Source organism: Colletotrichum fioriniae (genome assembly GCF_027942845.1).
Source record: "Colletotrichum fioriniae strain IMI 355084 chromosome Unknown scaffold_21, whole genome shotgun sequence".
In the NCBI taxonomy this organism is placed as follows: domain Eukaryota; kingdom Fungi; phylum Ascomycota; class Sordariomycetes; order Glomerellales; family Glomerellaceae; genus Colletotrichum; species Colletotrichum fioriniae.
The window spans coordinates 106,405-134,182 of record NW_027076857.1 but is presented as its reverse complement, the minus strand read 5'-3'; the positions used below and the strand labels follow the sequence as shown (position 1 = coordinate 134,182).

Below are 27,778 nucleotides of genomic sequence, written 5' to 3'. Positions count from 1 at the left end.
CGGAGGCACAAACAAGCTCGAATCATCCGCTGCACCCCGTGACGAGGTGTTCGGACGCTCATGCAAAGACTCTCCATCGGCGTCGTCTTCTCGTGGGGATGCCACAGAACTGCCCGCGCCATCGCTGACGGCACCGCTGCCGCTGCTACCTGGCCCGCTGCTGTTGGTATCCTCTCCGGGGGTCCGACAGTTATGCAGGACGATTTCGTACCAAGACAGAAGGCGGAAGAAGGTAGCAGTGACGAGCAAGGCGACGCTGGCATTGGGCGTACAAGTACAAGATACCGTGTTGGACGTACAAGAGAGCGCCAAACGGCTAGCCGTCAGAATGGCCCCGAGGTTCTGTGCCGACTTGACTCCTCCCCGGCATGACAGAGATGGATGGTCGAGTTTTGCCAAAGTTGAGATGAGCTCGGCCTCACAATGCTGCTGTTGGTTTGTGGAAAGGCCTGGTAGTCGCGGTGCTGTAAAGTCGAAAGTCGCCGTGCCGCTACCGTCCAAGTCTCCCAAAGATGACGTGCCAATGCCGCTGTCGTCTGGGAAAATAAATGCATCTGCCTTTTCCAGGTCTTTTGCTCCCTCCGAAATCCACAACGAGTTTGTGTTTTCGGGTGTCAACAACTCGGCACTGCTGCCCCTGGTCAACAGCCCCACGATATCGGTATACGAACCCAGGCCGCCATCACCTGGTGTAAGAAGAGCAGTGGTTTCATTGTTTGCGAGCGACAGAGCTGCAGTGCGTTCTTCAGCTTCAGAATTTGCCGCATAGTAAGTCCGCTTTCTTGTCCGTTGTGATGGACTATAGCTGCAGGCTTGGCCCCGTCGGATGCATCGTTGGCACCACGGCTGTTCCTTTCCGCAGCGTACTTTGGATTTGGCGCAGTTGTCGCAACTCTCGCGGTAGCTCTCTGCCGCGTTGTTACGAGGAGGTCGAGGGTTCATTGTGATATGTAGGGTTACTCAATTCGTTTCTCAATTCGTTTCTCCGAGAAAGACTTGGGGCAGAACAGGAAATTGACAGTTAAGGCTATGGCTAGCGCGCCAAGAATAGCTAAGCAATGCTTATGCGTTTTAAGAATCTGGAGAACAGCGGCTCGTGAGCCCATCGGAAGGCCCCATCGTCTTTTCATCCATCATGGAGGCATCATATAAGGCTCTGGGTGTGGTCTGATGTAGTGGATCGGTGTAAGCGCGTTTGGCAGGTTGCCAGGCATGTAAGCAGGCAACAGCTGAGACCATGAGCCTATCTGCTTAGTCCAAAAGGCTTGAGGAGTTGGGAAACTTGAGAAGTACCTTCTCAGAACCTGGCCCAGCCTGTGGAAGACTTTCAAAGAGACTTTGCCTTCCAAGCTAACTCCCAACTGGTCATCGTACCTTACATCCCGGTGTGTAAGCTCGCGTTCCCGGTCTGCAGAGCAGGAGCAATCCAGCCGCTGCGGTTGGAAGTGCCCCAGTGGAGACCAACGCTGCTCGCGTAAGTTGCAGGATCAATGTTACCTTCCTGAAGTAATCAACACGAGACAATGGCCACAAAGTCAATCCCTCTGGCAGGGAATCAAGGATTCTTGTTGACAGTAACAATATTAGATACATGTATTATTGACAGCCTGCAGGGCCGGCCGTGGCCCTTCCCCACTAACATTCAGCTATCTGTAGACCCGACATAAGGTGGGCGTGGATGCAAGATTGGACGAACGCCATTGGTGATCGGCTTGACCTACCCGGCCCCACCCCGGCCCCGGGCCGATCCACGTCGGTCCGATCATTGGATGCCCGAATCTGCACGGTAGACAGTTCTGCAGGTCTCAGTGAAGAGACATGGCCGCTGACGACCGAAGCGAGTTCATGTACATCGTATGAGGAGAATGATGCTACTTATTCCGGAAATCGCACTTCGGTCAGTGTCGATTGGAACTTTACAACGCTGCAATGCTCTCCCGCATCTTTGACGCCACCATCAAATCTCCATTCATCCGCAGATCGACATTACACGACAGTCTTACAAAGGTCTTGCCCAAAATGACCTACAGCTCTGCTTGTGCTCCTTGGCGCAACGAATCCCTCCGATTCGACCCTGTCCAAGATGCTCAAACAGGCGGCAGTCACGTTGTCGAGGAACTATTGAGAGCTAATCCAGACCTCAAACTCTATACCCGCCTCTCTCCTCGCTACGAATCCCTCCGAGCAGGCTACAATAGGCTGATTACGGCAGAACCACTCGTTATATGCCGGCCAAACTCGGTTTCACAAATCCAGACCATCACAAAGACCGTTTCGAGCCTGGGCGTGCCGCTTGGCGTACGCTGTGGCGGTCATGATGTCTTTGGGCGCGGATGCATCGCCGACTCGGTGACCATTGACATGCGTGAGATCGATTCGCAAGACTTGGCTGAAGAAAAGAAGACAGTCACCGTGGGCGGGGGCATTCTCAGCAAGAATCTTGTTGGATTTCTCGACTCTCATGGACTTTGCACTTCCAACGGACTCGCTGCGGAAGTTGGCTGGACGTCTTGGGCATCTTGGGGTGGCTATGGTCCTCTTGGCGACTATGTAGGCCTTGGAGTCGATAATATTGTTGGCGCCAAGATCGTCACAGCCACTGGTGACCTTGTTGAGGCCAGCGGAGATGTTCTCTGGGCCCTGAGAGGGGCCGGCGGAAATCTTGGCATCATCGTCGAGACCAAGGTCCAAGTCTATCCTATAACGAAGATCCGAGCCGGTTTCATGGTCTATCCATGGGAAGAGACGTCTAGAGTCCTCAAGGGTCTGCAAGATCTACTGGACGCCGGTGTGCCCGACCAGCTTTGCGTGCAAGCGGGATTTAGCAAGGGGGATTGGGGCCTCGGTATGGCCCTTACCTACATCTGGCCTGAAGCCGAGACCATAGGAACCCAAGGCCAAGAGTGGCTGCAGAAGCTGCAAGCTCTTGGCAGCGTGATCGTCGATACAATCCACGAGAGTGAGTTGTTATGATGCTCTTTACTTGACCAGGACCTAACGCTAATCCGAACTAGCAACTTACAAGGACTTCCAAGCTTCTGTATCTGACCAGATCAGCGAGCCAGTGTATGTGTCGACGCGACATGTGAGCATTGAGAAGTTCACGGAGAAGACCTTGGCACAGTTGACCAGTGTTTGTGAGGCGATGCCAGATGAGGCGTCATGCACAATCAGTGTCAATATCTTGCATGGAAAGGCCAGCAGACCAAATCCCGCTTCATCTTTCGGGACTCGCAAGCCACACATCATGTGTCACATCAACGCTGTCACCGATGATGCCTCAGCCGAGAGGATTGGCGCCGAATGGACTGATAGCGTTGTCAATGCTATCAATAGTACGGGCGAGAGCATTGGCCCTACCTATGTCAGCTTCATGGAGTCGACTGACCGCGCTGAGGATTGCTACGGCAGCAATTGGGCAAGACTACGGGACGTCAAGAAGAGCGTCGACCCTCAAGATGTTTTCAGGTATTCACATGGTCGGATTCCGGTTCAGTGAGAGGAGTTTCGAACTTGTTGAATAGGACCTCGGGAATGTCACCTTATACGAGAGATAGTCTCGCAACTGATGTAGAGACTTCAGGCCCTCGTGCTTAGGTCCAGATAGAATGTCCAACATCCCTACCGTTAGCAATATTCGGGTGAATAGTGTTCATTGCAGCCTTCATTCTTTCGTTCTGTTGGTGACAATGTATTGATCTAATTCAAAATTGGGGCGCGAATGTTCATCATATGTTAATGTGTCAAATTCAAGTGCCGCTGACAAGTCGTGGTTGAGCACACCACGGTGTGGGAAACATGAATGCATAGGATCACTGTTATATTGTATGTGTTAAGGTACTTAGGATTATGGCTATATACTGTTTTGTACCTATCTAGTCTGGTCACATTGTTACCGCTCGCTCTATCTCTCTTGTTGTTTGGGATGACTGCATGTTTCTCTGTGGCGAGGTCAATTATTCCAAGTTTAAACCCCGTACTCAGTCAAGTGAATAATATGGCATACCAGTCATCGTGATCTGTTCTAGGTATGTCCTCACAAATCATTATGTAGGGATATTGGTTTAGCCCCTAGTGGACGGCTCTAATGTACAAATTCCTTTCCCTTGACATTCTTCCATTCGACTCCCAATGCGGGGAGTATTGCGAAGCAAGCAGCCGCAAGTCCTACATAGAAATAGCTCCGTAGTGCCGCATTGTATTCGACCAAGACGTTTCCAAGGATATCAGGAGGGAGGAAGTTGCGCAGCTGAGTAGCGCCAGCACCAATTACCCGATCGACGTCCAGACCCGAGAAGGCGCCAAGTCTTGACCTCAGCTCGTTGTTGAAGACGGCTTGGGCAACGCAGACCAGGACAGAGCCACCGAGGGACTGAGCGAAGAACATGAGCGACACGCCAATAGGGACATCTTTCTGCGCGAGGGCCACTTGGGCTCCCAGGCTAGCCAGTTGCATGCCTTGACCGATGCCCAGTCCAAGAATAATCTGGTATCCAATCCAGGTGCGTGTTGGGGTGTCCACGACAAAGGTGGAGATGAGACCGCCGCCGACGGCCATGAAGATGACAGATGAGAAAAATACTGGGTTGAACCAGCCAATGCCATTGATAACGCCTCCTGATACGATGGCGCCAAAGACGAGAGACAGAACGAGAGGAAGGGTGTCGATGCCAGACGTGACGGCATCTGTGCCGCGAATGCCCTGGAACCAGATCGGCAAGGCAACCAGGAAAATGATGAGCACCGCTCCAAGACAGAATGCAAAGATGGTGCCAAGCCAGACATTCCGCAGCTTGAACAGGCGAGGGGGTACGGTGGCGTTCTCCTGCTGCCAGACTTGAATGCCAACAAAGATGATGAGAAGTACACCGGCAAGAACGAGGAGGGCGATGATGCGGCCCTCGTTCCATGGGTACTTTTCTCCGCCCCATTGCAGCGCCAAAATCAAGCATATGACGCCAGGAAGGAAGACAAGATTACCAAAAGGGTCGAGTTGCTTGATCTGCTGCTTGATCGGTGTGGGTTCCTTTGAAGCGAAGCTCGGGAAGAGGAAAAGCAGGGCGGCTACAGCCGCTCCTCCCACAGGAAGACTATAGAGATACAGCGTTAGCGACGTTTGATCTTACTATGCAGAAGGAATGCAGTAGGGTTGCTTACTTGATGTAAAAGCACCATCTCCAGGTGACGCGATCGGTAAATGCTCCTCCGATGAGTGGCGCAATCACTGAGGCGATCCCAAACACGGCACCCATCATGCCGACATGACCCGCACGCTTGGAAAGAGGCGTGACGGTCGTGATAAGAATGGTCGAGCCCGAGTATATGCCCGCAGATCCCGCTCCGGCGATGGCCCGGCCGATGATGAAGGCCACCGAGTTGGGCGCGACGCCGCATAGAAGAGAGCCGAGCTCAAAGAAGAATATGGCGACGAGGTACACGACTTTTGTCGAGTAAAAGGTGAAGACGCGACCCCATAGCAGTTGCGTAGCTGAGCTTGTGATGAGATAGGCGCTGGCGTACCAGCTGATATCGCCGAGCGACTTGAAGTCGTCTGTGATGCGTGGGATCGCCGTTGTGATGATTGTGCGGTCTAGTGCGACGAGGAACATGGCAATCATGTTTGATAGGATGATGACGGCGAGCTTCAGCCCGTGGGGGTACTGCGACTCATCCTCGGCCTCTTGCTTTGCTGATTCGGATGAAGGATTCTCGGTCGGGGTGCCCGTGGTAGCCCGATCGGGTGTTCCCACCTTTTCGTGATCCTCCGACATGGTTTTTGACCTGGAAGAATGAAGATATGTGTGAGAGTATTACTGATTTGGCTGTGTTCTGGGAAAGCAGGGAATGGCTTGGGAAAGAACAAGAGATGCTGTCGTAAAGCCTGTAAGAGCACTCCATCTTTAAAGGCAATCTCATTTCACTGAGAAGTCGCAAATTGGGTCCCAGCATGCCTTGAACTCGAGATGCCATCGCGGAGCGGCACTCGGTATCGGGGTGCCAGCATCTTCGGGGATCCATCGCGGGGTGAAAAAGACAAAATCGCGGTCCCGCCGTCGGCCCTTAGAAAGACTTGATCTGCCATCCGAGACAGGCACATGGAATACAGGCAACGATCGACCTTTAGTTCCCGCTCACTTAGCTTGCCAGGCACGTCAGGAACAAGGGCAAGTACGAAAGGAGTTGGTGTGAAAGTGACTTGAATGGAGTTCCAACTCCCGTGGTGATGTCGGGCACTTGGTCACCTCAGCTCGGGACCGAACGGCTCTAGGACCCCGGTCAGCAGCCCTGAGAGCGGTCCCGCGCGGGGACAAAGGGGTTTGTTGGTTTGTTGCCAGTGATCGAGTTAGTCGTATGATCCTTACAAACGACCGCTTCTGGATCTCCAGGATGTCAGCTAACCGGCTCTAGCCTGCTTATGCTCATTCCCGCTGTCACTTTATTAGTGCGGCACACCTGCAGGGCATGTAGCTAATGCATGTTCCCTGCAGTTGATAACTGAGTCTCATCTGCGCTGTTGTTTACTTGATGACACAAACATATCCTCTGGATTCCGCCCTCTCTCTTCAATCTGAGGTAGATGAAAGAGACTTTTCCATACCCATATCTTGCTCGGGACCGTCTAACAGCGAGTCAAGCTACCCAGACGGATCGACAACGCCAAGTTTTCATTTCGTTCGCGGTTTGCTTCACGTTGGAACTTGAACCATATGGCTGAACTCAAGATCACCAGAGGGCACTCATGTGGTCCATGCCAACACCGCAAAATAAGATGCAACGGGCAGTCACCTTGTGCGTACTGCATCAAGACGGGGAAAGACTGTGTCCGACTTCCACGCTCTGTCCAAACTGCAAACACCCACACCGGTCGCACAGCGCAAGCGCGGCTCCTATCACAGAATGGTTCAGCCACCGCCAACGGCCAGGTCGTTGTCAGTGGTGACCAGCGCCGCTATGTAGAAGAGTAGGTATCCTCTCCACCAGAAAGCAGTGTCGTGATATAAGCCTAGTAGCTGACGTCGCTCACAAACCAGCAATAAGTTATGGTCAAGTCTGGGGAATGAAGTGAGTTCAACAATTTTCTACATAGATATCTCGGACTCAGAATGAGGTGATCTAATTCTGGGTAGATGGGCAAGAAGGACCCCAGTCCTGCCCAAAGCAGCATACCAATGCTATCCGGGGTCGAGCTACCTACGACTAATATCAACCTGATATTTGGGCACAAATCGGACTCTCCATTCATGTTGCATCCCTCGGCTATTCAGTCATTTCGGCTTTGGCAGGTATTCACCACCAACGTCCATCCCTTGACTAAGATACTCCACGCGCCGACAGTGCAGCAAGAGCTTATCCAAGGGCTTTCTGAGCCGGACTCTATACATGGTCCGACCGAGGCCCTTATTTTCTCGATTTATCTTGTTGCAGTAGTCTCTTTGACAGACGAAGAATGCCGAAGCCAGCTTGGTGAACCCAGAGAGAAGCATTTAGCGAGGTATTGCTACGCAACGGAGGCAGCGCTGAGCAGGGTTGATTTTCTGAGATCGACAAACCTCAAAGTGCTTCAGGCGTTCACTTTCTATCTGGTAAGTTCGTCGCACACCCGCTTCCAGCTGAAAGAGGTCACCAAACTGATGACTACTAGCTGTCTTTGCGCCACCTTTGCCATCACGACATCTTGTGGCTCCTAACTGGGCTAGCAACTCGCATGGGTCAAAGAATGGGTCTTCATCGAGAAAGCTCGCTAAGAGATCTGCCGCCATTCGAAGCTGAGCTGAGACGGCGGCTTTGGTGGCAAATCGTGATTCTTGATGGTCGCACAGCGCAGCTCACGGGAGCCTCTATGAACCCCGGCATTCAACTATACGGAGACACGAAGCAACCTCTAGGCGTCAACGACGACTACCTCGTTCCGTCAATGAGTGCTTTGCCCAGCCCATCTCCTGTCACTACCGAGATGGTGTTCTGCTCAGTTCGCATTGAGATAGGAGTTTGGATGATTGAGCAGAAATGCCTTCTTGACTTTGCGACATCGCCCGAACGAAGGACCAAATTTCTCAAATCCATTGACGAACTTGAGAGTCATATTGAGGAAAAGTACCTCCGAGCCATCAACACAGATATTCCGTTGAACCTATTGACGACGTACCTTGCACGATCTGCCGTCTGTCAGTTGAGATTATCTGTCTACCACCCCAATCATCGGCCTGAGGGGACATCTGAACTCGATGGAGAGCAGATGGATATGCTGTTAGAGAACAGCCTTGAGGTCATTCGCTACGACATCCTGTCGCATTCCTCCGGCTCTCTTCAACGCTTCCTGTGGCATATCGCCAACTTCTTCCCTTTCGAGACCTTTGTCCTTCTCATCAGTGCCTTATCGGGCCGTGCTGCTGGCCAGATCGTCGACGTGGCCTGGCATGTCATCAACCAAGTCTACGAACACCATCCTTGCTTCATCACAGATTCGAACGACTCGTTGTACTGGGCACTTGGAAATCTGACGTTGCGAGCCTGGCAGCAGAGAATAGCAGCATCAAGGAACGTCGGAATGGAACTGCCTTTGGAGCCACCTTGCATAGGGCAGCTTGCGCGCCAGCGGACGAACATGGCACATAACACACAGCCTAAGTCACAAGCGTCGACAGTAAGTACAGGCAGTAACGGTCCCGCTACACCCCAGGAGATCCCCCAAGTCCGGGACTGGCTGCAAGACGCCGGTCATGCCTCTAGCATGGTGCAGCAGCTAGCATCACATAACCAAGACGTTGCGATGCCAGGGTTAGAAGAGGAAATAACCGGGATAACCAAGGGGATGGACATGGATTGGGACTTCTGGCAGGAACTACTGGATGGAAACGCTCGGGAAAGCCAGGAATGTTTCCCTTTCTCTTCTTTCATAAATAAAGCTTGAACTTAGGAAATACTGCTACCTGTTGCTTTCTCACTTAACAAATGATAGATACATGGGCATCCTTCGTCCGCTGATATACATGTAGGCAAACCAAAATCTTTGGTGTACCTACGCAAAGTAGTCAAGACGTCAAGGGTTCCATCTCCTTGACAATTCAACGAGCAGGCAGTTGAAATCCGCAAGACATCAGATATTAGACTTCTCAATGCTACTTACCGTAGACGTAGTTAAGTATGGTCGCTGGCTCTTCATAGAGGACCATGACTTGCATCTCAAAGAAATACCGGCTGAACAGCATAGCTAAGGTGAAAAGAAACCTACACGCATGGCCGTGCTCTGCAGCATCGCAACCGTATTTTTTTTTCCCCCTATGGTCAGAATCACGTAATCTTTCCCGCTGCCCATCATCTAAGCTCTTCTCGACCTCCAACATGCGAAGTTATCTTTGTCATGAGGTAAGCTGACGTCCCCCATCCCATCTTCGGCCGTTTCGACCACCACGTCAGGCCGCGCGTGACACGCGACGAATCAAGTTTCCCCGCCTAGATCCTCCGCCGTACTTTGCTTGGAGAACAGGATGAGAAGCAGTCCCTGGGAATATCAACAACGAATGAGATGTAGTTCCGTCACTAGGTTCGGTAGGAGATTCTGCAAGATGGTGTATCGATCCTGGAGAGGGGTTCGCTTCCGGTATGTTTTCTCACGGTGCCTCGGTTTTTTCAAAAGTATTCCCCGGCCGACCGATTACATCGTTTTCTGAACGATTGCCAGTGAGGAGGGCCAGTAAGCAACAAATGAACTCGCTTGGGTATATAAGCAAGCTGACAAGACGCCTTCTAGCAAGGCTCAGACTTTCATTCAGACGATTGCATCCCAATTTCATCACATTAGTGACCAGCCCTCCAAGCCGGAAATCTTCCTCTTGTCTCCCAGAATGTCCATTCAAACACCATCATACAAGCCCCTCCCGGCCCCTCGACGCATAGTCACAACTCACAATGCCACAGGCCAAGCAATCCTCACCACCGACCTCGCCCCGGAACTCCCCAAAGCATCCGTCCCAGGAACAGACCTCTACCTGGCCTACAGCTCCCCCTCCCTCCCCGCTCCACTCCCCCAAGACGCCGATCTGAACGCCTACAAGACCCACCTCACCTTGAAGCCGCCCCTCGAAATCGGCATCGACATCCCGGGAGGCCTCGCCGCCCGCGTCGTTGATTTCTTCCCCGGTGGACCCGGCGCGCCGATGCACCGGACCGAGACCTTGGATACGGGCGTGCTTGTCGAGGGGGAACTGGAGCTGGTGCTGGACAGCGGGGAGACGGCTGTCCTCAAGAGAGGAGACGTGTATGTGCAGAGAGGCACGATGCACGGGTGGAGGAATGTGAGCGAGACGGAGGTGGCGAGGTTGTTTGTCGTGCTTACTGCGGCGGAGATGCCTGTCTTTGGCGGGGAGAAGCTCAAGGAGGTTTTGCCTGTCCCTCCCACCGACTCGGGTGATGAGTAATGTCGGTTAGGAGGTCTTTCTCGTATGGTTTTATGGGTGGTGATCAAATTCTGTTTGAAGAAGAACGATGGTTGATCTATGCGAGTGGCTTTCATCTTGAAGGTAGGCCCGGGCTGTCGCCGATGAGTTTCACGGTAGCTTTGACACACTACAGGAGCTCAGTAGAGTAACGAGGACGCAGTACTCATTGTTATCGAATTGCATGGGGCCTCAATGTAGGACTTGGTGTTCTTACGTGACCAACACCTCTGACCCGACCGCAGCATGCAGGTGCAAAAGATCTCCATGGCTAATGGACCCGCAACATTGATCTAGGCCGTTGCTGAACGGCCTGGAGGCTGTGTGGAAGTGGCACGGTGATAGTGACACGCGAAAGAGACTAATTTGAAGTGAACATTAAATATTGTATGGCTATCTCGAACTTCGGGGTATCTAAATCTTCTCTCGGCAGTATCCAGTCGTTGCACCAACCGACTGGCATTTCTGTGTAGCATCGATCAGCGATATTGTCTCCTCAAAGATCATCATGTGAACTAACCTTGGTCCAATCGCAGTTGTTAATGGCCTTGGAGGGAATGAAGGCGAAGAAAGACTTCTTGTATCGGTGGCACTCCTTAAAGTTCTGCCCATAGTATCCTACTGTTCCGGGGTCCACGCATGCCTTGACGGTGTCTTCGTCCCAGGGGATGTTGTCCTGCAGTCTGCCCTCGTACATGAAGTTGCTTCTCTCGCACCTTTTTGTGGTACAAAGTCAGTACAGGGCACTTGAAAGCTTTTTCGGCATGATGCAGTTAAGCAATTACCAGCAAGTCTTGTATTTGGCGCATGCCTCCGTAGAGGCGATGGCAACTGCCGCGATCGTAGCTAGGAGGGACAACTTCATTTTGACTTTTGATGGCGGCAAGAATAAGCTCGCAATACGGGTAGAGTTGTTGAAATTTAGCTTCAAGCCTTCAATAGCCCAAAAGTCTCTTGGGCCAGAAGAGACCGGAACTGAATTGATATAGCTTCGACATTGTGCGAGATGTGGAAACGAGTCAGCAGTCTCCAGAGCTACTATCATCTGAGCGGATGTCAAATTACACCATGTAGTGCAGTGGGTTAGCATGACTCGATACGAGATTTGGTCGCCCACCGTACCTGTGTTTTTGAAGGCTTAAGCTTCCAACATAGATTACTCTAGATGAGAGAGCCACTGAAAGCACCGATGATCCGGCACGTTTGCAGCAATGATGATACTACTTGTGCGAGTGGAAGGCCGTGTTGTCAAAAGACCGTTGGCGTTTCCGTGGGCACCAAGCCTACCCTTGCACACAATAGTCGACCCTCCGGCACGGTAGGCCGGGCGGCGCGGATGCCGTTGATGACTGTGACCAATCGGCAGAGCTCATGTCTTTGCCTTCATCGGCATACCAGCAATCGAGGCCGTCCGGTCTTAAATGTATTTCGCAAGGAAATCGCAGTAGTCAAGACTGAGCGCCTACTCCAATGCCATCTAGCGCAGAGTATGAGGAACTTATCACGGAAGGAATCAACGGCGACAATAGAATAACAAGTCATTAACTCTATTAACATAGTAGTTTGGTCATTACTGAGGTTCATGTCTACTCAAGAAAAACGAAAGAAAATTCTATCCTTATCTAACCCAAACATTTCATAGCCTAATTCTTTTTAAGGCTTGCTAACTTGCTCCTTTCTGAAGAACTTGAAGTAACCAATGCAGATGAACAGGTTGAGCAAAAGCACAATCCAGAACCAGCCGTTGGCGAACGCGATGCCCAATCCTTCGCTAATATCAGGGAAAACAGGACCCGGACCGACATTGTTAGGTGCGGTGGCGCGGGCCAACATGGTAAAGATGGAACCCAGAACCTGGGCGGCGACACAGGCCGCTGCGACGTGCACACGGGTAAGCGTCAGCATGAGAATCATACCGATACCCGCTCCCTGGAGACCGTCAAGGACGCCGAGCCACAGCCAGAGGACACGGCTGAGGACGGCACCGGCGACGGCGCTTCCGGCCCACGGCATCCAGAGGCCGATGCGGGAGGTACCCCACCAGATCTGGGCCCAGCGCGGGGCGCCGAGACCGACGGCGAACATGGGGAACAGCCAGGGGTGGCTCTCGCTGGCCTTGGCCAGGCCCCAGAGGACGAGGGCCCAGACGATGATGAAGAAGAAGAGGGCGAGGATGACCATGCTCCAGACGGGGACGTGCTGAGACGCGAAGAGGAAGAACCAGTTGCGTCCGAAGAGGGTGCTGAGGAAGTAGTTCTGGATGCAGACGGCCATGAGGTACCAGGCGATGGTCTTACGCTTCATGAGCGTCTTCCAGAGCTGGGGGATGGGGCCGGGAGTCTGGCGGTAGAAGTCGGGCAGGCCGAGGTAGAGGATGGCGCCGATGGCCCAGAGGAGGATGGCGACGGGGAGGCAGATGCCCAGGAGGGCGGGCTTGCCGGCGAGGGTGGGCTTAGCGACGCTGTTGGCCTCGGCCTCGGAGACCAAGCTACCCCAGGCCCAGAGACCGAGGGTGTAGAGCTGGGTGAGACCTTGAATGATGGCAAGACGCTGGATCCACTTGGGGACGGTAGAACCGCCATCGGTACCAAAGTTGAAGGCGAAGGCTAGGGATCCGGAGGAGGAAGCAAAGGCATAGAGGCCGGTGGCGGCGTTCTGGAGCCAGACCATGGTGTTGTTATCGCCGGCGAAGGGAGAGCAGCCGAGGACGAGGAAGGCAATACCGTAGACGGCGTAGGGGGCCGAGAGCGGGTAGAGCAGAGGCATGGTGCGCGACAGGACGTACCAGAAGACGGACGAGACGAGGTAGATGGTGGCGATGATGTAGAGCTTTTCGGCGGTCTGGCCAACTTCACCGGTGAGAAGAGTTACCTGGTAGGAGTTGGTTGCGATGACCTGGTTGAGGGCCAGGAGCATCGCGTAGACGGGCCAATCGCCGACGCGGTACTGGAGCCATTTCCTGACACCTGTGGGCGCGACGTAGTCCTCGGGGAGGTCAAACTGCGCGTTGTACGAGCCGGGCGAATCGGGGGGCGTTCTGCTGTCGTAGGCGCCGTTCGGGTCATCGGCGGCCATGCTGTTCATCAATCCGGACTTTCGGGCGCGGCCACGCTCGAGAGGCAAGCTCAACTTGGAAGAGGACTTGTTCTTGAACATGCCGAGACTCAGGCGGGAAGCGTTGGGCGAGGAGGCTCTGGATCTGGACTGCCCTCTGGCCGATGAGGGGGACGCGGAGCGACCAAGCCTGGCGTCGAGGTACATGTCGAACCATTCCTTCTCAGACTTGATGAGGTAGTCCTCAATGCAGAGCTCAGAGATAGAGTTGCCGGCGTTGAGGGCCTTGAGCTTCTCCTCAAAGTGCTCATAGAATTCACCCTTTGAGTCAGTGAAGAAGGGGTCGACCTGCTGAAGCTTGTAATCATGTCTGTCACCGACGACATCCTCGACACTAAGCATGGAGGCTCTCGAGGAGTTGTCCTGCTGCATGCCCAAACCGCCACCCGGGGGCGGGAGGGGTAGAGTGTCGGCCATGGAAAAGCCAGAAACATTGCGGCTGTGGACTCCGTCCTGGCCAGCCTGTCCGGGAAGAGAGAAGTTGCGGCTGTGAGTATCGGAGATGTTGCGACCATGTTCCATTTGTCTCCCGAACGGTCCAGGAGATCCAGCGCGGGAGCCGTACGGTGAGTCGACGTAAGCGGGAGAAGGTGACATGGAAGGCGATCCGGGGGTGCTGGTGTACATCATGGGAGTTTGCATGCCGACGGGAGTCTGCATGCCGGCGGGAGTAGTGCGACCGGTGTGGAGGGTAGTGCCATCATCATCGTAGTCGGAAACCTGGCGCATCCACGCGGGAGAACGGTCGACAAGCTCGACTTCACCGCGGAGAGGCTCCTGGATGGAACCAGGGCGGGTCTTCTTAACGAGGACGTTGCCCTTCTTGAGACCCTTTTTACCGTACTTGGCGTGAGCGCTGATACAGCCCTGCTGGAGCTTCTCGAGCTTCTCGAGCCACTCGGCGACGGGGAAACGTTGCTTGGCGGACCAGGCACGCATCATGGCTCTGGTCTTGGTATCCGTAGCGAGAGCGTCCTTGATGGCGTGCTTGAACTGCTTGGTAAGATGGGCGGCCTTCGTCGATTCGACCGTGTACCACCAACCGGGCATTTGACCGAGACCACCGACGCGGGCACCGACACCCAAGGCACCCTTTCTACCGAACTCGACGGCGACCAAACCGAAAGGCTCGTCTCTGGAGGGGATCAGGGCAAACTCAGCACCGCTGAAGATATAAGGCGGGAGAGCAGTGAATTCGGGCTTGGAGAAGACACGTCCGGGGTAGAGTTCCATGAGCTTGGCGAGCTTGAGAGCAGCAAAGCGTCCGTAAAGATCAATCATGGGGCCGATGGTGATAAGCTGAGCCTTGGGGTAGTTGTCGAGAACCCACGGGAAGATATCGGCGATGAGATCGACACCCTTTTGCAGGGACCAACGTCCGACGAAAACAAAGAGCTCGGCTTCAGGGTCCACGTTGAGACCAGCCCACTCTTGGGCCTGGCGTCTCAAGTCACCACGGCCGGCCTCGTAGGCGGGGTCGACCTCGATCTTGGGCTGGTTCATGAAGTCGTTCTTGTCCCAGTCGGCGGTATCGGTAGGATCGGGGTTGGGCAGCTGGCCGACCTTGTTGAGACCCCAGAAAATGGGGTAACGAGCGAAAGAACGATCGCCGTACTTGCGGGAGACACCGACAGCACCGAATCCATTCTGGTGTACGCGGAGGTACGAGGCACCGGCGTGGAGAAGGTTGAAGACTGCATGATTGTCAGCAGCTGAACGCGAAGATATCTAGTGGGACGTGTTGTCTTACCTGAACCGTATTGGACGTATTTCTTGACAATCTCGATATCCAAGTTGTAAGCCTTGCACACTTCGGCGCTCTCCTCGGGGGTTCGCATGGGCCAGAGACCCTGGAATTCGGCGTTGTGAAGCGAAAGGGCGACGGGAATGGTCTTGGGCAACAAATAGAGAGGAGCGATGGAACCGTGGTAATCGTTAATGTGATACATGTCGACGGGGAAACGGTTGCAAGTCTCGGCGATACATTGGTTCCTTCAAGGCTTGTTAGCATACAGTCGTCTAGGCAGGAGAGATATCATAACGAAAACTTACCAGGCAGAGTAGTAGATAGCAGACTCCAAGTCGTCCATACGCGGGGGGTAAGGCTCAGACTTGGTCTGCTTCTGAAGACAGGCGCATCGAGCAGAACGTAGGTGATGTTGTCCACAATGTGGTACTGCACCTTAATCTCGTACTCCTGGTCCATAATCTTGACGTACATGCTCGGGGCAATCTGATCGATGGGGTACTCGATATCGCCGACGCAGGGCACAACCCACACGAGGTTCTGGTGCTTGAGCGCCTTACCCATCAACTGGGCCATGACACCCAGACCACCAATCTTGATCTTGAGGTTCCAGTCGTCAATGTTGTACTCCATGGTCGCGATCAGCACCGTCTTGCGCTTGTTGCCTGCGGTAGCGGCGGCGGCGGCGGTGACGAGGTCGGTCGAGCTACGCATGCTAAGGGGGATCGCACCGGCGGCACCCATGAAGACATTGCGGGTCTTTTGGATCATCATGTTGAACTTGGACTGGTCGTGGACACCGTGCTCGTTGAACTTGACCTTGTAGAAGGAGCGCTTGAAAGCCTGGACGGCGGCGAGACCGGTGAGGACGGGGACGATGAAGAGAAGCAGCCAGAGGAAAAACTGGATCCACATGTTACCCTGAGGAATGAGTTGATACTGGAAAGTGGCATCGTTCAGGACGACCTTGTAAGCAAGGTAGGGCGTAGGAGGGTGGCCTGTGATGTTGACGGCGTTCTCGTACAAGGATGAAGGCGGGAGACGCTCAACAACGTTGTCTCCGTCGACGTCACCGTAGACAAAAGACTGATCGGGCATCTTGTCCGGGTTCATACCCCAGATGCTCAGCTTGAAGTAGTTTGGCCACTCGTCCATGTAGTGCCAGGTCCACTGCGATTCGGTCTGGTGCTTCATGTTCTTGAGCAGACCGCTGTCGTAGCCGAACTGGTTGAACTTGCCCACGGCAAACATGTGCGGAATGCGGCGGGGGATGTCGTAGTCGATATCGGCGTGCACCTTGTACGCGCTGGAGCCGAGGAGCTTGCTGTAGTACTGAACAATCACATGCTCGCCCTCCCATTCCTGGTCTTTGGTACCGTTCCAGGACTGCTTGACGACCTTGGTGGAGGTCTCGTAGTCGGCCCAGTCGCTCCAAGACGACTCAAAGTTGGTGGAGTAGCGGAACTTGCTGGCTCCAGCCGAGGTGTGCTTGATCGTGATCGTACCGTCATCGGCCTTGGTCAGCAGGTTGCTAGAGTAATTGGCAGTGTGAGGGAAGACGATGGCGTTGTCCTGGGCACCGATGCGGAACAGGAAGCGGTCGGTGGCAGCGATCGTCGAGTTGCCGGTGGCGGTCGAGGAGTTGGTGACAACCACCTGGTGAACACCGTGCTTGACGTTGAGCAGATTGGCCTTCCAGGAGAAGGACGAGGCCAGGGCACCGGTCCACTCAGAAATCGTCTCGGAGATGTCTGTGCAGTTGACAGAGCTGGAGTCAATTGTGGGAACGCTGTTGTCGTCGGTGTGAGACTTGAAGGTAATGGACTTTGTCACGCTGTCGCAGTCCATCTTAACCGAAAATTGAAGCTCGATGGGCACGGTGTTTGAAGGCTCGGTGGACTCAATACGGGCGTCGTGTCCGGGAACGAACTTGGTGATGGCGATGGGGGGAACCTTGAAGTCGGCCTCGGGAACGTAGGCGCGGAACTCGAAAGGAGCCATCGTAATGTTCTTGAAGCAACCGTTGTAGCCAGTGTTTCCGGCGTAGGTGAGCTTGACGGGCGAGTCCTCGAGCTTCGTCGTCTGATGAGGGAAGAATAGGTTCTTGACCGTGGTGCCAGAGGTGAAGGGGGAGATGATCGCATCGTCCTTCTTCGAGCAGTCGAAAGTGTACGTGGTGGTGACGTTCCTGTTGTGGTAGATGAACCAGACGGGGACAAGGTCATCGCCAAGGTCCTGGACACCGAGCTGGTATCGCATGACACTGAAAAGACCAGTGACAGTGGCCATTCCGGAGTTACCAGGGTAGTAGAGCTCCTCGGTCTTGTTGGAAAGCTGCTCGAGCCACATGCCGTCCTGAAGAACGGGGTAGACGGTTCTCAGGTGGTACATGTGCTTCAGGATGTTTCTGATGGGGTGACTGGGGTCGCGGTGATCCCAGGAAACGGTGTCATCGCGGCATCCCTCGCGCGCCCTTGAGAGGGGCATTTGGTAGTAAAGAGTTGCCTTCATAGAGTAGCAGCCGTGCTGTTGCCAGGCGGGAGCAGATGCCAAAGGTTGACGACCGAACATGTAATTCTGCGCCGTGTTGTCGAGAACGTAGAATGCCTGCTCTTCACCCCACGTAAGCATGGGAATACCAGGCAAGTGAAGAGTCGTGACGAAAAGTCCCATCAGACTGCGCTCATGGCCGACTTCGATGGCGGGCCAACGGAAGGTATCCTGGTTCATGGCACCGAACATGTGGCGGGGGTCGACCTTGCCGGTGTTGGCGTTGATCATGTCGTTGGATCGGAGAACCTCGTTCCAAGCCTCGACGAAGTTACTGGGCACATCGTAACCGGCGACACCAGTACCGTCCATACCCAGGAAAATGACCAAGAAACGGTAGAAAGAGTAGTGGAAGGCAGCAGAGTCCAGAGCCTGGTGGCCCTCGTCGCGCAGGAAGATATCCATGTCCTTGGCCGTCTCATTTGTGGTGTTGTAGGCCGTGTTGACGTCCTTGAACCACTGCTCGGGGGTTCTTCCGCGACCAATGTAGATGGAACCCATGGTGTTACCACCTGTAATCTCACCGGGCAGGAAGAAATTCTCCTTGCCGAGATCGCGAGCGCACTCACGAATCTTCTTGGAGAAGAGACCCTGGGCATCGACCGTAACCTGAAGAGCTTTATCGAATCGGAATCCGTCGATATCCAACTGCTGGATCATGATGCATGAGAAATGCGCCAGCTTTTGGTTCACGGCCGGAACCCATTCTCTCAATCTGTCTTGGACGGAAGCGAATTTGGTCAATTGACGTCGGTAATCGGGGTAAACGCCGAAAGCCTCAGTGTCACCAAACTGTTCACAGAAACTGTCAGTAAAATATCTCAAGTCCAGGAATTTCTTGGCCCAAAGCATACCTGATCGAAGTCACCATCGTAGCAGCCGCCAAACATGTCGTAGATCTCCTGGCCAACTTCCTTACCCTCCTCGAGGTAGAGACGGGGGAAATGCTCGCAAGTCTCGTTATACTTAGTGGGGAACGTCCAGTCGAGGTATTGGCGATCAGTCTTGTAGATGACATCCATTTCATGAGGTTCGAAGGGGGCCGAAGTGTTGAGGTAATCCTTGTAGCCGATCAAGTCTCCCAGAGTGGCCATCGTGTTATCGAAAACGATGTACTTGCGCGCCAGTCAGTCCCATGTTCGTAGAGATACTTGCCAGAATGATTCAACTTACCATTCCACGGTCGTGGACTTCTTGAATGGCGGCTTGCCATTCTGTGAGGTTGCCAAAGTGGAAATCCAACAAGGTGTGATCTAAAGGTGAGTAAGAATCGTAGTTCCACGGCGCGTTGATGAGCATAGATCCTCCAAAGTAGATTCCCTTGATGCCCATTCCCTGCAGGTAATCCAGTGTATCGACGAGACCGGCGATATCACCACCCCATCTCAGTTGTGTGCCTGTGATATCCTGCTCGAGAACTGTTCCGTTGGCGCTGTCGTTTTCCGGATCACCATTTACGAATCTGTCGAGCATGATTGTGTAAAACGGGAAGCGCCAATTGTCTGGCGACTTTGTGAAGTCGTGGTTCTCCCACTTTCCATCGTATAGGATAGGATCTGTCGCATCCTTATTTGTGTTGAGGTTGTAGTCGGCGAACTTTTCGTCATATTTGAGACCATTAACATTATGAGACAAGACGCCCAGTAATAGGAGCGCCTTTAGCCTTCCGAACCACATGTTGGGCGGTTTGGTCTGTGATGTTCTGATGGAGGACGCCTGGGAGGTGCGTCCTCGAAGCGAGGGTGGGTAGGCGCTGGCTTGCGATATCAAGCAGTCGAAGACGCCAGAGATAAACAACAATACTTATCAGGAAAAGGGTAACAAAAGTAAACAAAATGTAACAGCAATCATGGACTGGCGGAAAGCGAGTGATGCCAGTTTGGGGGTTTGAGCGAGAGACGAAGGATGGGAAAGATGGTTGAACGATAGTAGAGCCGTTTCCCTTTCCCACAAAATACACACACCAGAGCAAGAACGAGAGCTAGGCAGGAAATGCAGAAGCAACGTACGTCAGAGATGGGGAGGGGAGGAGGGACTACGGGATAGATGGACTTTACTATGGAGACGGAAATCTTTGAACAGCACAGCACTTGCTTGCTTGCTTGCCTCTTCTGGGCGTGCCCACGGTCTACGGGCGTGTGTGTGGTGGTGGTAAGGGGTGGGAGGATACATGGAGAGAGAGGCAGACCAGACCCGCCCGGCTGCTGGGCATCGCCTCACGAAAAAGGGTCATCAGAATCCGTCATGCCCGCCGCCTGCGGAGCCCACCATTCTAGGATACGAGCTCGAAGTTTACTCATGTCTGCATCATAGCGGTGACCTCTCGGTGGTGTCTTCGGCTTCGCGGACAGGGTTGCGGAGGGTGGCCGATTGGATCCTAAGAATATCCTCACCAGCCCATGGGCCCGGCCACCGCGGGTGGGCTGGGAGCCAGCAACGCAGATCTTCCCGGTCGGGAACTTGGAGGAGCCCTGGAGGAGTCTACCCAGCTACGGATAGGTAGACGACCACGCACGTCCTAGAGTGTATGTAGGTACTGAACTTGCTAGACCTAGAGGCTAGAAAGAACGTTGAGGTTTTCTTTGTCCCGCTGTCCGTCCATTGTTCGTAGAGTAGTTCGGACGGCGGCCCCCTTTCGCGTGCGCAAAAGTACGTATCTCAGTATCAACGACGACCAGTCTCTCCTTGCTCTGCCATCGCTGTGTCCGCGGGCTGGACTGAGCGCGCACTGGCAAGCAACAGAAGTTGGGAAGCGGAACCCGGGCCAAGCCAGGGTGGAGCCGCAAAGAGTTGAAAAAGTCGAACTTTGCAGGATTTCTGGCCGACATGGGTGTTCTCCCGGGAACCCAATCGATCCTGGGATCCTCCAGGGATCATTTGGCTTGTGTCGGGCGTGGCGTGTCCATGCCCTCAGCCGCCGAGAGAAAGCTTCAGTAAGGTAGCTTCGACGGGTGTCGAGGTGTCGACATTCGCTGGGCGCCAACAGATGTCAGCTCGAGTGGTCCCGACTCTCGAGCGTTTGAAGCCGTTTATTCTGCATGTCTTGGGCGAGCGAGCTGCGAGGGGTTGGTCGACCGTCGTCGGCGGCGGCGAGCATGGCCCATCGAATGGAGAATGCATTGCATTGCATATTTCTCTCTCGTGTCGGCAACCCGCAAACCCGCAGCATGTGGTTCTGGCCCTGGGGCTGCGTTGCTTGGTTGCTTGGTTGCTTGGGTTCACAGTACTCCGTAAGGGAAAAAGGACCCCTTATTTTGCGTCCATGCGGCATGCGAGAAAGCACAGGCGAAGAAAAAAAAGAATTTTCGGGAAGACTGCGATAAGGAGAACACAGCTGCCAAGCGAGTCAGGAGATGGTCCCATAAGTTACAACACGGCCGCCGGGATGTAATAGGATGGGATGGGATGGGATGGGATGGGCGACGGGACGGACTGAGCGTGATGTTGTGCTCGGCCTGTCGAATTGTCGAATGTCGACGGCCAGAAAAGAAGTGGACGGAACAGCAATTTGACGTCACGGCATTGGCTAAGATTCAAGAACTCAAACTCAGAGAAGCCTGCAGCGGCACTTTTGGTGGCGAAACGTTGTGGCTTGCCTTTTGCCCTCCTTTCACGGATACTGTGTGTGTATCTGTATCCTTACTATCGTACGCCAACCATTGCAACGGCACAACTTAGTTTGGGCCTGGTAGCCGATGCGGTTATCAGTCACCTTCCTTTTTCCATGTTCTATCAAGCCATTATCACCATCACTATCTGAATTGGTGCTACGCTGAGTCTCTGTCTGTCGCACACACTTCCAAGCATCACCGTAACTCATACCTGAAGCCCGCATACTTACCTATCTCTCTGTCTCTACCTTTCGCCCGTCGCTTCTCGACCCTCTCTCGGAAGGTTTCTCGAACGGCGAGAAAGAGAGAGACAACACCAACGGTTCTATCATTCCCGGGAACTGCCCTGACCAGCTCGATGACAGGGCGGTTATACTTTAGTGCGCAGATTAGCCAGCGCCTCTAGCGCACAGAGGCTGCGGATAGTGCACAGAGGAAAGGCCAACGGCGGACGGCCAGCGGGTGTCTGTTCCTCGTCTGATGTCTCGTATTCCGTCCGAACCGCTGGCGGACTCACGCGGGAGTGGCAGTCCTTGCAAGCTGAAACTCAAACAGCGAGGTTGGGACAGCCTGGAAGAGGTTTGTCAACTTTCCCTTCCCTCTTCCTTATGCCCAGTTGCCTTAGCTATTGTATCCAATTAGACAAGCAACTGCCTATGAAGTGTGGGGAATCAGGAGGTTTTGCAGCTCGCTGGCAGGGCTATCGTGCTTGGTGAACAAATTCTCGCCAAGTCGACCAGAAGCTTGTTTAGTCACCCCTCCTTCTGCCCCTATTCCAGAGTTGGCATGACGCGGCTACGCAAAGAAATACGGACCGGTAGTGGAGCGCCGGTTTTTTTGTGCACTCGACATAGCCACGGACCTGCATATACGCCGCCGCCGTCATCATTGATCAAGCCATTTAATGCAGACTATCCAGATTTATCCAGACTATCCAGACTATGCGAGGACGGTTCGAAAGCCACCCGTCCGGCCCCTAAAAGCAGGCACACTCCGTTCGAGTTTTTCCACCTCGCGTGTCGTATTCCCCTATACCCTACCTTAGCACCGTACGGAGACACATGGTACGAAGCGCAATATGTTCAAGTTTCCATGCTCTTTATCCGTAGACACTGTCAAACTCTGCTCGTGTAAAAGAATATCGGCATATCGGCATGTCCGCCGCCGCGCGATGACCCCCTCTCTCAGCCACCAATTTGGAGAAAAGCCCCTGAACAGAACGCAACCACACTTTGACGCATCTCGGTGAGCCATCTATCTCCCCCCGGCCAGCCCGGGACGCACAGCATGAGCCCATAAACCCATAGAGTGGTCAAAATGAGCCCGCATAAAGCGATTATGGTCCGGAGAAAGAGAAAAAAAAAAAAAGCAAATCCTCCAGCTTCGCCTTCTGAATACCAGCACCAGCAGACATTTGGGAATAGCTAAAAGAGGTCTGAAATCTCGTCATAAAATGCCCGAATCCGAGCTGCCGTCGAGGCGACGGTTGCACGACAGCACCACACCTCTCAGCACCCAAACCCGATCCGTGTCCCCTGTGGTGATCGTTGCTATAAATACTCTCTGTTATCGGTGACAGAACGGCAGGGAAGAGCGTTGTTTGTGTGATTTGTGGCGTCTACCATTGGCTCGTTTACTACACAGTCTCGCTCTCTCACTCGCTGTGCCAACTTTTTCTCTCCAGTATCGACCAGTTCGCACAATTGTCCGGTGCTGTAGCCTGTGGCTAATGAGTGAATGTGCCCATTCTTCTTTCCTCTCTTGCTCCCGACTTTCTCTGTGTGTGGCGTCCCTCGGCTGCCCACTATCGAAACGGAGCACAAGGACCGCCGCCGAGCAATTCTTACTGAATTCGAGACCGCTTGACCTTGCGTTTGTGCCACACCCCCTCTTGTCCCGGTGGGTTGGGACCACATCACTCCCAGCCTCCAGGTTCAGGAAACACTGGAGCCAGTGTGGCCCTCGTTGGCGTTGTTCGCCCATGGGTTCGAAACCTTTGGACGGAATCGCGATCAATCTGACACATCTCAACCCGTGCGGTAGCGTAGGCGAGGTCGCAGAGCAAATTGATGGAGTCGAGAGAGGGAAAATATCTTCACTCGTTGTCGTTCAACCCCCAGAAAGTTGAGCCCCTATTTGGTCTCCTTTTTTCAGAGTTTCCAACGGCTTTTCTCCTTGCTTTGTCTTGCTTTGTCGGAGAAATTATTCCCTTTGTCTGCCACGGAATATTCCCCCTTTGCCGCCCTGAGCTGAGCACAAAGCAAGGAGCTTGTCCAAGCTTCCCCGCCAAGAACCAAATGGGCCCCGCGGTCACCGGAATGCCGAAGATCTCGATGCCCTAAGGCTTTAGTGTCCAGCGGCTTGTCTCAACGAAAATTCGACGTTCAGGCTTCAGCTCCCACGCGCCGTGGATATGGAAAAAGTCTTCTCTGTCAGTCTCGCTTAGACTCTCGCGTCCAAAATTTCGGTATCCAGTGATAATGTAGCGATTGTCGAGATGAGTATTGCCAGAAAAGAGCTCGCACTTGCATATGCCATTACCGTCTATACTTCCGTATTATTGCCCAATATTGTTACTATTTCGGCCAGGAATTATTGGACCCAATCACCCGGGAACGGCGGAAGCGCCCCGACCATCACTCTAATTGCCCGTGTTCATTCCATACGTGCGGGTATATCCTTCGGGACGGTGCCACCAGCGAGCAAGTAATTTGATGTCGTCGAGTTCGACTACTTTACAAACGACCTACGGCACTTGTCGTAACTTGTCAGTGTCACTCAAACAGCCACGACAAGCCCGACCCGTCCCTGCTAGACGCCTTGACGTCGCCACCTCGTTTTCCTTACCCTCGCCTCGGGTCGTCGTTTGTCATTGTTGATTTGAAAATGGCAGTTGCTGCCTGGCACAAAGAAGCGCCGAAATCTGTTCAAGCTACTGTCGAGCTACTGTTTGTCATCTCCACAACGGTTTCGCCCCGACAACTAGGACAAAAAACCTCCACACCCGCCCGCCAGCAAGGAGACTATCGAGCAGCCGCTCCAAGGACGTGACGTGGGTCTTACTCAGCAAAGAGGCACAGAGGGAAAACACCCCGGCGCCAGTCGCGAGGTCGTGGTTTACGGGACGTGGGATTGCGAGCCTGTCCAACTAAAAAGACCCGAACCTCGGACTCACTGACGCGAGCCCTCTCTAACTGTGAATCGCCTAGCGTAAGCCTCGGAAGGATTTTCTGCCTTCTGGTTTCTGCGACGGCGTCGACGGCGTCGGCGGTCATCTTCAAGGTACAGTATCTTGAGTATCCAGACGTGCCCGATACGTAAGTCATCCATTTCCCCTATCTGTCAATCATGTCAGAAAAGTACGCCTTGTAATCGCGCAGCCTTGCGGTCGTGGAGCGCACGCAACGCCAGCGTCCGCGCAAGCAACTGCGGCTTAGCGTCCATCATGAGCTGGTTCGTCGACCGGTTCGAGTCGTTCGAGCCTCTTGAGGACCCTGAATGGGCCTCCAGGGCTCAAACGGGATGAGCGTGTTTCGTGGCCCTCGCTGCCGAACGTGAAACTTCCAATGAGAGCTCCGACTCGATATTGTTTTATTGATTGCTTTCCGGTGAGGGTAGAGATAAAGTGCTTCAATCGATTTCCTTCCAATCTTTCCTTCCTTTCCCTATTCCGTACCGCTTCCCGGGGGCCTGGTGCTACGTTGCGGCGTGTTGCGGCTCCTTGGCACTCTATTGACGTTGCCTCTTTGAGCCCTTTCGGCGCGAGGGTCACAATCCTTCCGTGTCGCAATCGAGGAGCAGCGAGCCCTTTTCGGTCTTTGGCCCTCCCACGGTGGGCAACCCGCCTCCCACGCTCCCTCTGGGCCTCTGCTTGGAAATTCGCGCGCGCCGCAACCCTGCAGGGCGCGATGTTGCTTCAGGCGCCTACGCGGGCGTACTGTACCAATGCCTTATCTTCATCCAGCAGCAGCATGTGTGTGACTGTGTCTCTGTCGCCATGGAGTGTGTGTGATGTGTGATGTGGCCGTGAGGTTGGCCAAGCTGCTGCCCTTGCATTGTGAGACCAAAAGGCTGGGAGCTGACTCACCGCCCGGCCCCCATGGCCATCAACTGAGACCGCGGGTTAGACTGCCGCTTCGCTTGTGTGCGATATGCATATACGAAAACATTAGCTTGCCTAAGAGGCGCGACTCCGACGAGCCAGATCAGCCCAGCGGCGGAAATACGGCCAACCAGCGGGTCTGTTTGCTCTTTTGCTGCTTCATTCTATTCTGATCTTCCTGCCAGCACAGCAAGCCCGTTCAAACGATACGAACTATGAGTGGACGCCCGCCCCCCGCGCGAGAGAGACAATGGAGAAGATTGGAATGCCGATGAACCGCGGGTTGCGCGGGGTGGCCTGTCATCGTTCGTCTAGAGAGCTTCTTGAATCCTGCAAGATGCTTATTGAAACTCTGATTTGCAAGCCTTACCGCTCCTAGTAGGGCTATCTGTGACGTGAATGGCACACCCTGCGTCGGGTAGGTCGGAGCCGTGGTGACGAGCTGAAGATTTACATCATTTCGAGAAACTCGAGAATAATCTCTCTCTCACTCTCTCGTGTGGCCAGCCGACCAACGAACGCTTCCGGGTCTCATACTTACGGCACTTCGTACGGTCTGGTCGTACCGCTCTCCGTCTTTTCTCTTATCTCGGGGGTTGGTTTTCTCTCATGATCCTAGCTCCTGATCCGGGCACTAAAGTTTTTCTCGTATTAATTGAGCTGCCTCGGGAAGTGAAGATCATCTGCACTCTAAGACGGCGAACCCTATTGGAGGAGACTACGGATACCTCGTCAACGACGCCAAACCACCCCGCCCTTGGAAAGTCTGGGGATGATGGTATGTACATCGTTTGCCGGCCCACCCGGGATTGTGGTCACCATATTTCATGCTGGCTGTCCCTATGAGGCTCAGATGCCATGAGACGAACCCTCCAGGAATGCAACTTGAACCTTCTGTTTGTCTGGAGTCTGGAGGAAAGTCTAAAGCAACATGGGTAAAGTGATAACTGATGACGGGTCATATCTGTTACTCAGCGACTATGGCATCTAGGCCATGGCTTTGGGGTGCTTCCGATATTCCATATGACTCTCGTCGATTATGGGCACCAGCCTAACTTGATGTGAGAGTCTCTATTGCCAAAGCATTCGCTACACGACTCTGGCATGCAGCGCATGACAAGTTTGCGCGTTTGCATGGAATATTTGATAGGTTCAAGCAGAACTGCTTGGATATCGGATAATCGAGAAACCATGGTTACCTCGGAATCAAGATGCTAAGCAGCGTGGCGGCCTTACAGATAGATGACATGTCATCCGATGCAACCATTAGATAGTACAGACACACGGACTGGCTGTTCTGATGTCTCCGTGGGTTCTCGGATCTGTGGAGAGAGCTCCCATGATGTAACTGGGGTGAGCTAGAGGTCTGTCTGAGCGCAAGTACGTGATATCTGGTTTAACTAGCTGCAGAAACTTGTCATCAGCATCCAATGCTTTGTTTGATTCCCATGGACTAGAGGTTAGCGTTTTTCTGTGCACCCAACTCTCGTGTTGGCCCAGTCTTTTTGTGGACAAGATAAGAAAAGTGTGGGTGAATCTTGATTGTTGAGTCTTTGCCTCATCGTCGCATCACATAGAGTCTTCGTCGATTTGAAGTGTGTGTGTAGTCTAGGGGTCTGGGCCAGCCTGGTCTCATGATGTCAGCCACAAACCTATCTTTGGCAACTCAAGGTGTCAGACACGTGGTTCCCAAGTCACCTTGATTGTTACCATGACTTCAATCAAAGTGAGTCAAGTAAGCGCACGTGAGTTTTACAAGGCTTCAAAGGCAACTTCGAGCACATGTGTTTACTGAAATCGGATGATGAAGAAATGCGTGTCTGAATACATGCCTCATGGACAAGCCTAAACACGTCGAAACTGAATCTTGCAGTGAATCTTACCTATCCTCATTAGGCCCAGACTTTGTTAGAGGCTGCTTAATTCCATAAAAGCTATGCGAGTCGGACTCATGTTTTGGTATTTAATCTGGAAACATTGCGAGAGGAATCTACACATAACGTCCACGAGGCACTTGCTTTCTTGTTCGACTCGGTGCGACTACGAGGCGTTCGAAGCGTTATGGCTACGAGGAATTTCATCTTATCTTTAACGTTACTCCGCGAGTCCTTCATCATAGTTCTAGCTCTATTCTTCAAAGCTTGCGAGACTTTGGCGCAATTGGATATCGGTGCGAAATGCTGTGTTCTTACTTCCAAGTTAAAGTTGTGTCAAACTA

General features: G+C 53.5%; 5 protein-coding genes across 5 annotated transcripts; 2 read left to right on the top strand and 3 right to left on the bottom strand.

The window, feature by feature from the left end:
- Positions 1 to 2,019: 2,019 nt before the first annotated feature.
- Positions 2,020 to 3,499, top strand: N0V96_012083 (uncharacterized protein; the record flags this gene model as incomplete). Its single annotated transcript, XM_053193736.2, has 2 exons — positions 2,020 to 2,959; positions 3,015 to 3,499. 2 exons carry the CDS (start codon positions 2,020 to 2,022, stop codon positions 3,497 to 3,499), a joined length of 1,425 nt encoding a protein of 474 aa, XP_053048681.1.
- Positions 3,500 to 4,084: 585 nt separating this feature from the next.
- N0V96_012082 (uncharacterized protein) lies at positions 4,085 to 5,771 on the bottom strand (the record flags this gene model as incomplete). Its single annotated transcript, XM_053193735.2, has 2 exons — positions 4,085 to 5,090; positions 5,158 to 5,771. The coding sequence occupies 2 exons, from the start codon at positions 5,769 to 5,771 to the stop codon at positions 4,085 to 4,087; spliced, it is 1,620 nt and encodes a 539-aa protein (XP_053048680.2).
- A 1,946-nt stretch (positions 5,772 to 7,717) lies between these two features.
- Positions 7,718 to 10,418, top strand: AURR2 (Aurofusarin cluster transcription factor aurR2; the record flags this gene model as incomplete). Its single annotated transcript, XM_065759493.1, has 3 exons — positions 7,718 to 8,778; positions 9,683 to 9,694; positions 9,752 to 10,418. The coding sequence occupies 3 exons, from the start codon at positions 7,718 to 7,720 to the stop codon at positions 10,416 to 10,418; spliced, it is 1,740 nt and encodes a 579-aa protein (XP_065611876.1).
- Positions 10,419 to 10,850: 432 nt separating this feature from the next.
- Positions 10,851 to 11,301, bottom strand: N0V96_012080 (uncharacterized protein; the record flags this gene model as incomplete). Its single annotated transcript, XM_053193733.1, has 3 exons — positions 10,851 to 10,901; positions 10,957 to 11,152; positions 11,222 to 11,301. 3 exons carry the CDS (start codon positions 11,299 to 11,301, stop codon positions 10,851 to 10,853), a joined length of 327 nt encoding a protein of 108 aa, XP_053048678.1.
- A 788-nt stretch (positions 11,302 to 12,089) lies between these two features.
- On the bottom strand, positions 12,090 to 19,524 carry ags1 (Cell wall alpha-1,3-glucan synthase ags1; the record flags this gene model as incomplete). Its single annotated transcript, XM_065759492.1, has 6 exons — positions 12,090 to 15,244; positions 15,301 to 15,542; positions 15,603 to 15,673; positions 15,733 to 18,639; positions 18,702 to 18,962; positions 19,021 to 19,524. 6 exons carry the CDS (start codon positions 19,522 to 19,524, stop codon positions 12,090 to 12,092), a joined length of 7,140 nt encoding a protein of 2,379 aa, XP_065611875.1.
- Positions 19,525 to 27,778: the final 8,254 nt, after the last annotated feature.